Source organism: Neodiprion pinetum, chromosome 7, assembly GCF_021155775.2.
Source record: "Neodiprion pinetum isolate iyNeoPine1 chromosome 7, iyNeoPine1.2, whole genome shotgun sequence".
Lineage (NCBI taxonomy): Eukaryota > Metazoa > Arthropoda > Insecta > Hymenoptera > Diprionidae > Neodiprion > Neodiprion pinetum.
In genome coordinates this window covers 10386861-10399151 of record NC_060238.1, presented here as the reverse complement: position 1 = coordinate 10399151, position 12291 = coordinate 10386861, and the positions used below count along the sequence as shown (strand labels likewise).

Sequence of the window (12291 nt, the reverse complement as noted above, 5' to 3'; positions counted from 1 at the left end):
CACCAGTGGCATGAGGTATGGTCCACTGTTGCAACCTTTCCTTTTTTTTTCATGTTTTTGTTTATTTTTCTTTTGTAGGCTCTTGAGAGGCAGTACTCTCAATGCCGTGTAACGGACATCATCATAACCAAAACCTCTCCTCTAACCACTATACAAATTATTTCATTTAATCAATAAAAATACTGTTATTTGTGTTTATCCAATTAAAAACAATAGAAGTGCACCTTTATTATCCTGAATAATAAAAAATCCCAACGGGCTCAGAATCAGATTCATTGTCGTCGTCGGTTCGTGCGTCAGTCTGTATGTCTGATTGTTCAGGTTGTTGTGTTCCCTGTGATGTAGTGGGTTGTTAAAGACCTAAATTCAGCAATACGCTTCGTTGCCTCCGGTAGGCCGGCGGTTCGGAAGATTAATCGTCGGATGAGTCTTCAGAAAGAGCTTGCCTACTTCCTGTTGTTGTCGTAGCTCGCGATCGAGTTCTTGTTGGGATCGCGTTCTCATCTGGCTCTACGGTAGTCTTTGTTTTTGGACGGAACGTTTCGTCAGCTGATTTTCTTGTTGGAACTGAGTCTGATCTGGCTAATGGTCGATTTATTTTTGGAGCAGGTAATTTTAAAATTTTTGAATCAATGGATAATGTCTTCCATTGGTTGCGTTTAGTCCTGACTTTCAAGTTTGACCAAGGGTTCATAAAAGCAAATATCGCTTGGAGTTTTTGATTTTCTATTAGTTTCAAATTTGTACAAGCAAAAATTTTGATTCCCGTTCCTCCAAAAATAAATCGTAACATGGTTCTTACTTTATTCCATGCTAATTTATCTAGACCACATCCCATTCTAGGTATTCTAACTGTGTTAACTGAGTCATCCTTTAATATTTTTCGAAAATTGATCAGACTGAGGTACATGTCTTCATACTCTGGTTTGTCCCGAAAGTTTGATTTTGTCATAATATAATAAATTTTCTGATTTGGTAGTTCTAATTTAATTTTATAAATTTAGCAAAAAGGTTGACCGAACGACGTGAAATTTACTTGGTTCATTTTGTAGCGTCAAATTTGTCATTCCCAAAGTTTTACTTTATCAGTTGTTATTCCCGTTATCGTAGAAATTTCGTCTTTTCCTGATTAAAACGTCAGGATGTAAAACATTAGCTTTAATTAGACTGATATCTGCGCCGGTGTCTACTAGAAAAATAGCTAAGTGAGCTTTAACACTCTTCGTTGTTTCTTCCGTCCACCGTTCTTGCCACGTCTGTATGGTCGCGTCTCTTTCCGTCGTTGCCGCGTCCCGTCGGGTCACGTCCGCGTCTCTTCCGTAGACTCTTTTGCGCTCGAACGCAAGAAGGTCTATGGGAATCACGCCTGCCGCCACCAGAACGGCCTGAGCTGAGACCGTCCGATAGGAACAAGCGATCCTCAACGCGCTTCGTCTCTGTACCGTCGTCATTGCGTGACAGTACTTCTCAGTCTTCAGGGAGTGTGCCCAGATCTCCGCACCGTAGAGGAGGATCGAGTTTACCGTCGACACAAAAGTCTCCGTTTCCCCGGTCTCGGTCCGTTTGTGTTTGCCATCAGGCGGCTTAGGGATGCTATCCTTTCAGCCGCCTTCTGAGCCGTTCGTCGTATGTGAGGCCAGAAGGTCATCTTCGTATCCAGGGTCACCCCCAGGTACTTGACTTCCCCTCTGGTCTCGATCTCGTCCGTCCCGACCGTCATGCGTAACGTGGTCGGTATTCGTCTCCTGGTGAGAAGCACCAGTTCTGTCTTTTCCGTCGCGAGTTGCAGTCCGTGGTCAGTCATCCACCGTCCGACTCGTCTCATTGTCTGGTTCAGTGCGTATTGTGCCAGATCTGGAGTTCCCTCGACTAACACTGCCGCCACGTCGTCAGCGTAAGCGACCAGGCGAACGCCGAGTGGGAGCTCCAGTCTGAGCAGGCCGTCGTACATCCCGTTCCAATAGTCAGGTCCTAGTATGGAACCTTGAGCGACCCCCGCGGTGATCTGTCGCGTCACTTGGCCTTCGGTCGTTTCGTACGTCAGTCGTCTGTTCCGAAGGTAGTCTTCAACAACCAAAAGCAAGTAAGGCGGGACCCCGAAGTCGCCTCTCAGCGACCCTAGGATATCCACCCACCTGGCCGAGTTGGAGGCGTTCCTAACGTCAAATGTCACCAGCAGCGCGACGGGTCGCGCAGCGTGGCAATGTCTGTCTGTCGACCGGAAGGAGTCAACCACCTCTTGGATCGTTCCAATCATTGATCGGCCCCTCCGGAAGCCGAACTGCTGGTCAGAGAGGCCCCCGCCGTCCTGTATCGCGTCCGTAAGTCGTGGTCGCAGAAGCTGTTCGTACAGTTTCCCTGTCGTGTCCAGTAAGCTCAGAGGCCGGTAGGCCGACGACGTGCTGGGGTCACCCTTACCCTTTGGGATAAGGACCAACCTCGCCACCTTCCACCGGTCGCTGAATGTCCCTGTCGTAAGGCACGTGTTGTAGAGGTCAAGAAGTATCTCCGGCCTCAGGCTCGCCATCAGCCGAAGAACCTCCGCCGGTACCCCGTCCGGTCCTGGCGCCTTACCCCTCTTCATTGCTTTGGTCGCCCCGACGAGCTCCTCGGCGGTGAAGACGGGGGGCGCCGCCGTCTCGTCGTCGTCTGTCGCGTCCGTAAGCGTCGGGTGCGTCGGGAACAGTCCGTCGACGATCCGTCATGCGGTTTCAGCATCCTTGAGTTCTGGCGGGATCCGGGCCCCCAGCCTACCGGTCACAATCTTGTAACCGGCACTCTAGGGGTCGCGATCCACCTTCTCGCAGAGCTTCTTCCAGCATCGCTTCTTGCTGTCTCTGATGGCGTACATCAGTGGCTTCCGTTCAGTCTTGTACTCGGCCTGAAGGGTTTCCCTCTCGGGTCTCCCTCCAGCCCTCGTAACCCGTCGTCGTTTTGCCAGGCAACTCTCCCGCAGCTCGGCTATCTCGTCCGTTCACCAGTATTGTGGTGGTCTGTTACGTCCGTACCGTCGTTTTGGCATTGTGCTGTCGCACAGCCACGTCGTCAGTTTGGCCGTCTCGTCTGCTAGTCTTTCCGCCCTTTGCCGGCCAGTCAGCTCTGGGGGGACGTCGGTAATTGGGGCCGGCGCTGCCACCAGCTCCGCCGAAAACTTCAGTACGTCGAGATTGTCCACGTTCCGCCGCGGGGGGTGCTGGGTCCTCGTCCGTGCCGTCCTTGTCTCTCCTCCACTTCAAAGGCGATGTACTGAGGGTCGCTGGCCGTGTAGCCCTCGAGCACCCGCCACCGCCCTATCCGTGGCAGAGTTCTGTCCGTCGTCATCCTTACGTCCGGGATAAAGTCTCCAAATCCCGGCCGTCTGTACGTTGGTACGTCTCCTATGTTTGCCACCACTAGGTCCAGCCTTGCGGCCATCTCCAGCAGCAGCCGTCCACGTCTGTTCGTTGCCGTCATGCCCCACTCGACCGCCCTCGCGTCGAGGTCCCCCGCGACCACGAGGTCCCCGGGCAGGTCCCTGAGTCCGTCCTCGAGGAGCGCAACCTTCGCCCGGAACTCCGCCGCGGCGCAGTTTGGGGTCAGGTAGACGCTGACGTAAGTGACAGCGCCCACCCTAGCCCAGACGTAGTCGTCCCCGACGCCACGAGCAGTTATCCGGGCTCGGGCAGCGCCCCTTACCCAGATAGCCGCTGTCTTGGTCTCGTTCGTGATCCAATCCTGCGTTTGTCGCACCCTGTACGGCTCGCACAGGATCACAATTTCGGCGTCGTGTTCGTCTGCTATCTGTGGTAGTAGCATGTCTGCTGTCCGACTGCGGTTCAGGTTGCCCTGAACTATCCTGTCCGTCTTCCGGCCTGCTTCTTGCACTCCTCCAGCGCAACCCGGTACACCGCGCACCTCCCGGAGCCCGCGTGATGCGCCGCATCGCTGTGTCCCGCCTCGGCGCACAGTGGGCAGGCCGGTCTGTTCTTACGGTCCGTGGCGTAATGTCCTGTCTCGCCACATTTTCTGCAGCACTTCGTCCGGTCTGTATTTTTGCATTTCACTTTCGTGTGCCCGTATCCCAGGCACTTGTGGCATTTCGTCACCGTCAGTCGTGGTCGGACGCGGCACCCCACCCATCCAATCCCGATCCGTCCCCGGCCGAGCAGCGCTCTGGCTTCCTGTGACTCTAGGTCGCATACGGCCATAAAATGCTCCGCCCGGTTCGGGCCGAAGATGTGGACCCCAAAGTCCGCGTCTCGTCCCGTCTCTCGTCGCAGTGCCTGTATCACGTCGTTTCTGGTCGTGACACAGTCAAGATCAATGATCTTTAGTTGAACCCTGGAGGTCCCGGTCCTGACGTTGCCTGCGTCGCCGACCGCGTCCTGCAGGACGCGTCGGAAGTCATCCCGTCCGTTGGCGTCTGTATTTATCTTCAGAAGACACAGACCATTCTTCGTCTTCCTGAGAGTCGTCACTTCAACGTGACTCTTTGCAGGGTCGACCGTGGTCCGTATCTTCCTCACGATGTCAGAGTACGTCGTGTCATTCCCGGGTTTGACGAGCACCGCCGTCCCCCAATGTTTGTGAGCCGCTCTGCGCCCCTCAGCCCCGGCCGTCGTGTCCGTTGTCGCGTTCGTCCCGTCCGTCCGCGTCTTTCGTTTTTTTTTTCCTTGTTTTTCCTTGTGACTGTCTGCCAGTCAGCGACCGGTTCCGCAACCGTTGCCCTCTTCTGAGAGGATTCCAGAGTGGTTCCAGTCGCCTCCCGTTTCCGTTTCGTCCGCGGAGTGTTTTGTGTCCGTTGTTCAGTCTCAACGTCCGTTTCCGTCGTCTCGTTGTCCGTCTTGTGGTCCTTCGTGGCTGCTTCAGCGCGCCTTTCGAGCGCAACGTCGACAGCCTCAAGGATGGTCTTTATGCCCAATTTAACGGGCATATTCATGTTTTTTTGGATGACCGCGGCCTCGGCTATCCTTGTCGCCGTACTGTAAATCAGTAACAATACGTCCGTCAGGTCCATATCGTCCGTGATTCGTGTCTTCGTGCCGATCGTGGATACAGCGGAAGCGCAACTCGCTCCGCTGCCCGTGCTCGACACGCTGTCCGTCCTGTCTCGTCGTTGGTGTCCCAGTGTCGTCCTGTCCGCTGTTCCAGTTTTCGTGTCCGCTGTCTTTCTTGCCGTCTTTGTCACCTGGTCTTTGCACAATTTGCGGCCCTCAGAATTCGTGCCGCTGCCATGGGCCACCGGGGCTTTCACCCGATCGGAACCCAGGGTGGATTTCCCCTGTGCTGGGGCTACCACCTGAGATATAACGTTGTTACCCTTGTGCATTTTCTATAAACGTTCCTACGTGCTACGGGTCTTTCGGGGGCGCGACTCCCCGTACCGCGCCGGAACATAGCACGGCCCCTGAGGTCGCCTCGGGGGCCTTCCGTCGGGCTTGTGCCGACTTCCGTCCCCTCCGACTTACTAGAAAACCCCGAGGTCGTCACTTCCCGAGCAAACTAGGTTTTCACGCTAAATCCGCCTCCTGAGGCCGCCTCGGGGGCCATCCGTTGGGACTGTGCCAACTTTAGTCCCCCTTGACTTACTCCATGTATGCGGGGTCGTCACGTCCCGAACGAGGGATTAAACCCCCCCGCCACCTGCGGTCATTATGATTATTATTATTATGATTATCATTATTATTATCATCATCATCATTATTATTATTATTATTATTATTATTATTATTATTTTCATGGTATCGAGTATGGCACATGTGCATGCAAAGGAGGTAAGTGTGGAAATATTTTTATATTCAAATCTTTTTTTGAAATTCGGAAAATACATACAAATTATGTTACATGTCTGTTTTATTCATCCAGCTATTGTGCGAACTATCAAAACCCAACTTCTTCATATAGACCCGATCCCTCCGTTTGCGTCATACTTTCTCCACAAGATAGCCGTCGGGGTATTTTACTTTGTCGAGCCCCTCCGCGTAGAAGCCCCCCTCGATGGGATGATCTTGATAATCGGTAAGTTTGTACGTTGGTATCTCTCACCTCACTCACGGTGAATATTTCAGTCGTGTAATTGGGCGTATAGCCTTTTTCGAATACATTCTTGTACTTGCCGATTCGAACTCGATCGCCCACACTGAATTTCCGCGATCGATCACTTCGTTTGATTTTCCGAGGCTTGTACACGCTACGATACAGCTGTTTTTCATTCTCCGTGCTAACATCCACCGGTTTCATTCGAATCACGCGATGCCTGGTGTTGCTGTAGGACTTCATCAAATCAGCCAAAATATTAATCCACTCGCACGATCCTTGGAGAGTGAACCGCTTCCACATTTTATTTTTCGATGTTCGATTCAAACGTTCGCATATCGACGCCTTTAAGTTGCTGAATGTCGAATACATGTTGATATTGTGATGCTTCTCGAGGGCTTTGAATTCGCTGTAGTGAAATTCTTTGCCTCGATCAACGTGTAGATGTGTGGGTATACGGCTCTGGATCAGTACAGATTTCACGGCAGCAGTAACATCTTTCCCACTCTTGGACTTTATCGGCACAGCCCACGCGTACTTGGAAAATATATCGATGATTGTTAGTCGGTATTTGTATCTCTTGTTGTGCGAGCTGTATGCGGTCATATCGACGAGATCAGCTTGCCAGGTCTTATCCAGTCAGCGTACATCTACGAATCGGCGCGGATAGTTGCGTCAAGCCTGTCTGTGAAGTTCGGCAGCTATTACAGCCTTCATTGTTCCCCACTCTTTACCTTTCAATTTTTCGAATCGCCGTCCAATCACTCTGGTTCCTCAATCGATACTCATTCCATGCTGGCCTGCTCCAGCGACGGTGTTGCTTGCTCCCCAATATGTTTGATGTGACTCAACTCATTTTCTATGATTTTGTTATTGATGCGTACCTGTCTTAACTCCTCGATGTGATTATCCGAAAAACTCTCAAAATTTGATTGAAAAGTATCCACCACATCCACAGCGTTAGACTGTCAAGCAGTGTTGAGAACTTTTGAGGAATCGGCATCGTCTTCCACCTGAGAATCGGCGTATTACACACTTGTCTAGGGATACAAATACCTACTAACAATCATCGATATATTTTCCAAGTACGCGTGGGCTGTGCCGATAAAGTCCAAGAGTGGGAAAGATGTTACTGCTGCCGTGAAATCTGTACTGATCCAGAGCCGTATACCCACACATCTACACGTTGATCGAGGCAAAGAATTTCACTACAGCGAATTCAAAGCCCTCGAGAAGCATCACAATATCAACATGTATTCGACATTCAGCAACTTAAGGGGTAACGCCACTGTAACGGTCCAAAAAAAAAGGTTTTTTCACGAATTTTTTGCTTCCAAAATTGAAAGTAATTGAAAAAAAACTTTTAAGGGTGTTATCGGGCATACATTAAACTTCATTATCAAATTTTTTTTACAGCAAAAAAAAAACAAAATGGCGGTTCCACAGCCATCTTCCCGGGGCATGTTTTGCTTGCAGGGCTCCGCGGCACGCAGCACCACTGGTGCACTTTTGAATCTAGAACAAAAAAAAAAAAAACCATCAATCTAGAGGGTTATAGCTAGAGAATGTCGATCGGATTTTAAAAATTATCAATTTTTGTGGATTTGGCATGCGTTTGAAAAAAAAAATTGATTTTTGACGAAAAAACGGCTAGTTTTTTGTTAATAAAAAATCAATAAATAAAGTTATTGAAAATCCCGATCGACATTCTCAAGATAATGTTAATGTTCACATCTGGTCAAAATTTCAAGTAAAAAAAATGAAAATTGTTCGAGTGATGCTGCGTGCCATTTTGAAAAACCGTGTTTCGAGAAAAACGCGTTTAAAGTTTTGCGAATAGTTTTTTATTGGAAAAAATAAAAAAAAGAAGGTAAAAAAAAATTTTACCGTTAGTCTGCAATCCCAGCACCATACATTTGTCCTTCGATGACCAAATTTTCGTCTTCTTCGTCTTTCCTGGTGGATTTTTGGAGCGCGCGCGCACTTTTTGCCGCGTCGCTCAGAGATGTCTCCGCGTGCGTAATGCGTTTGGCGTCGGCTTCGATGCAGAAATTATATAACTGTACACCAATTTCCACCTCCAACATCTTGAATATTTGAAGATATAAATTTGAAAAACTGGTAAATTCGAAAAATTAACGACGGAGCCAGGAATCGAACCTGGTATCTAGCGATGCTTTACCGGAGCCTTACTCCACTAGACCACCTAGCCGCCCTGACTCTGATGTCGTTAATTCCTCTCATCACCAGTTAGTTCAAATTTGTTTTCTTGTGCTGTTGTATGTGAATATCTTGTATGTATATCTTGAATATTTGCAAGACGTTGGTAAGGCCGCCATTGAATGTGCAAACAGCGATATCCATCGCGATATCTAGGACAGTTTTTCCGCTTGAAGATGATTTGGGGGCCAAAAAAAAATTTTTCTCGCACGGGACCTTTTTTTCCTTATTCTAGAGGGTTTAAACTATTTTTGAAGCCAATAAAAAAAAAATCGATTTTTCAAAAAATTTACAGTGGCCATACCCCTTAAAGGCGTCGATATGCGAACGTTTGAATCGAACATCGAAAAATAAAATGTGGAAGCGGTTCACTCTCCAAGGATCGTGCGAGTGGATTAATATTTTGGCTGATTTGATGAAGTCCTACAGCAACACCAGGCATCGCGTGATTCGAATGAAACCGGTGGATGTTAGCACGGAGAATGAAAAACAGCTGTATCGTAGCGTGTACAAGCCTCGGAAAATCAAACGAAGTGATCGATCGCGGAAATTCAGTGTGGGCGATCGAGTTCGAATCGGCAAGTACAAGAATGTATTCGAAAAAGGCTATACGCCCAATTACACGACTGAAATATTCACCGTGAGTGAGGTGAGAGATACCAACGTACAAACTTACCGATTATCAAGATCATCCCATCGAGGGGGGCTTCTACGCGGAGGGGCTCGACAAAGTAAAATACCCCGACGGCTATCTTGTGGAGAAAGTATGACGCAAACGGAGGGATCGGGTCTATATGAAGAAGTTGGGTTTTGATAGTTCGCACAATAGCTGGATGAATAAAACAGACATGTAACATAATTTGTATGTATTTTCCGAATTTCAAAAAAAGATTTGAATATAAAAATATTTCCACACTTACCTCCTTTGCATGCACATGTGCCATACTCGATACCATGAAAATAATAATAATAATAATAATAATAATAATAATAATGATGATGATGATAATAATAATGATAATCATAATAATAATAATCATAATGACCGCAGGTGGCGGGGGGGTTTAATCCCTCGTTCGGGACGTGACGACCCCGCATACATGGAGTAAGTCAAGGGGGACTAAAGTTGGCACAGTCCCAACGGATGGCCCCCGAGGCGGCCTCAGGAGGCGGATTTAGCGTGAAAACCTAGTTTGCTCGGGAAGTGACGACCTCGGGGTTTTCTAGTAAGTCGGAGGGGACGGAAGTCGGCACAAGCCCGACGGAAGGCCCCCGAGGCGACCTCAGGGGCCGTGCTATGTTCCGGCGCGGTACGGGGAGTCGCGCCCCCGAAAGACCCGTAGCACGTAGGAACGTTTATAGAAAATGCACAAGGGTAACAACGTTATATCTCAGGTGGTAGCCCCAGCACAGGGGAAATCCACCCTGGGTTCCGATCGGGTGAAAGCCCCGGTGGCCCATGGCAGCGGCACGAATTCTGAGGGCCGCAAATTGTGCAAAGACCAGGTGACAAAGACGGCAAGAAAGACAGCGGACACGAAAACTGGAACAGCGGACAGGACGACACTGGGACACCAACGACGAGACAGGACGGACAGCGTGTCGAGCACGGGCAGCGGAGCGAGTTGCGCTTCCGCTGTATCCACGATCGGCACGAAGACACGAATCACGGACGATATGGACCTGACGGACGTATTGTTACTGATTTACAGTACGGCGACAAGGATAGCCGAGGCCGCGGTCATCCAAAAAAACATGAATATGCCCGTTAAATTGGGCATAAAGACCATCCTTGAGGCTGTCGACGTTGCGCTCGAAAGGCGCGCTGAAGCAGCCACGAAGGACCACAAGACGGACAACGAGACGACGGAAACGGACGTTGAGACTGAACAACGGACACAAAACACTCCGCGGACGAAACGGAAACGGGAGGCGACTGGAACCACTCTGGAATCCTCTCAGAAGAGGGCAACGGTTGCGGAACCGGTCGCTGACTGGCAGACAGTCACAAGGAAAAACAAGGAAAAAAAAAACGAAAGACGCGGACGGACGGGACGAACGCGACAACGGACACGACGGCCGGGGCTGAGGGGCGCAGAGCGGCTCACAAACATTGGGGGACGGCGGTGCTCGTCAAACCCGGGAATGACACGACGTACTCTGACATCGTGAGGAAGATACGGACCACGGTCGACCCTGCAAAGAGTCACGTTGAAGTGACGACTCTCAGGAAGACGAAGAATGGTCTGTGTCTTCTGAAGATAAATACAGACGCCAACGGACGGGATGACTTCCGACGCGTCCTGCAGGACGCGGTCGGCGACGCAGGCAACGTCAGGACCGGGACCTCCAGGGTTCAACTAAAGATCATTGATCTTGACTGTGTCACGACCAGAAACGACGTGATACAGGCACTGCGACGAGAGACGGGACGAGACGCGGACTTTGGGGTCCACATCTTCGGCCCGAACCGGGCGGAGCATTTTATGGCCGTATGCGACCTAGAGTCACAGGAAGCCAGAGCGCTGCTCGGCCGGGGACGGATCGGGATTGGATGGGTGGGGTGCCGCGTCCGACCACGACTGACGGTGACGAAATGCCACAAGTGCCTGGGATACGGGCACACGAAAGTGAAATGCAAAAATACAGACCGGACGAAGTGCTGCAGAAAATGTGGCGAGACAGGACATTACGCCACGGACCGTAAGAACAGACCGGCCTGCCCACTGTGCGCCGAGGCGGGACACAGCGATGCGGCGCATCACGCGGGCTCCGGGAGGTGCGCGGTGTACCGGGTTGCGCTGGAGGAGTGCAAGAAGCAGGCCGGAAGACGGACAGGATAGTTCAGGGCAACCTGAACCGCAGTCGGACAGCAGACATGCTACTACCACAGATAGCAGACGAACACGACGCCGAAATTGTGATCCTGTGCGAGCCGTACAGGGTGCGACAAACGCAGGATTGGATCACGAACGAGACCAAGACAGCGGCTATCTGGGTAAGGGGCGCTGCCCGAGCCCGGATAACTGCTCGTGGCGTCGGGGACGACTACGTCTGGGCTAGGGTGGGCGCTGTCACTTACGTCAGCGTCTACCTGACCCCAAACTGCGCCGCGGCGGAGTTCCGGGCGAAGGTTGCGCTCCTCGAGGACGGACTCAGGGACCTGCCCGGGGACCTCGTGGTCGCGGGGGACCTCGACGCGAGGGCGGTCGAGTGGGGCATGACGGCAACGAACAGACGTGGACGGCTGCTGCTGGAGATGGCCGCAAGGCTGGACCTAGTGGTGGCAAACATAGGAGACGTACCAACGTACAGACGGCCGGGATTTGGAGACTTTATCCCGGACGTAAGGATGACGACGGACAGAACTCTGCCACGGATAGGGCGGTGGCGGGTGCTCGAGGGCTACACGGCCAGCGACCCTCAGTACATCGCCTTTGAAGTGGAGGAGAGACAAGGACGGCACGGACGAGGACCCAGCACCCCCCGCGGCGGAACGTGGACAATCTCGACGTACTGAAGTTTTCGGCGGAGCTGGTGGCAGCGCCGGCCCCAATTACCGACGTCCCCCCAGAGCTGACTGGCCGGCAAAGGGCGGAAAGACTAGCAGACGAGACGGCCAAACTGACGACGTGGCTGTGCGACAGCACAATGCCAAAACGACGGTACGGACGTAACAGACCACCACAATACTGGTGAACGGACGAGATAGCCGAGCTGCGGGAGAGTTGCCTGGCAAAACGACGACGGGTTACGAGGGCTGGAGGGAGACCCGAGAGGGAAACCCTTCAGGCCGAGTACAAGACTGAACGGAAGCCACTGATGTACGCCATCAGAGACAGCAAGAAGCGATGCTGGAAGAAGCTCTGCGAGAAGGTGGATCGCGACCCCTAGAGTGCCGGTTACAAGATTGTGACCGGTAGGCTGGGGGCCCGGATCCCGCCAGAACTCAAGGATGCTGAAACCGCATGACGGATCGTCGACGGACTGTTCCCGACGCACCCGACGCTTACGGACGCGACAGACGACGACGAGACGGCGGCGCCCCCCGTCTTC

General features: G+C 51.5%; 2 protein-coding genes across 2 annotated transcripts; one reads left to right on the top strand and one right to left on the bottom strand.

Annotated features, from left to right (window-relative positions):
• Positions 1-3153: 3153 nt before the first annotated feature.
• On the bottom strand, positions 3154-3795 carry LOC124223354 (uncharacterized). Its single transcript, XM_046635205.1, has one exon. It carries the CDS (start codon positions 3793-3795, stop codon positions 3154-3156), a length of 642 nt encoding a protein of 213 aa, XP_046491161.1.
• Positions 3796-11113: 7318 nt separating this feature from the next.
• On the top strand, positions 11114-11755 carry LOC124223353 (uncharacterized). The gene has a single exon (XM_046635204.1). The coding sequence runs from the start codon at positions 11114-11116 to the stop codon at positions 11753-11755; it is 642 nt and encodes a 213-aa protein (XP_046491160.1).
• The last annotated feature ends 536 nt before the right edge of the window (positions 11756-12291 follow it).

Coding starts and splice junctions, on each gene's coding strand:
- LOC124223353 (XM_046635204.1), top strand. CDS start 11,114: ATGCTACTACCACAGATAGCAGACGAACACGACGCCGAAATTGTGATC.
- LOC124223354 (XM_046635205.1), bottom strand. CDS start 3,795: ATGCTACTACCACAGATAGCAGACGAACACGACGCCGAAATTGTGATC.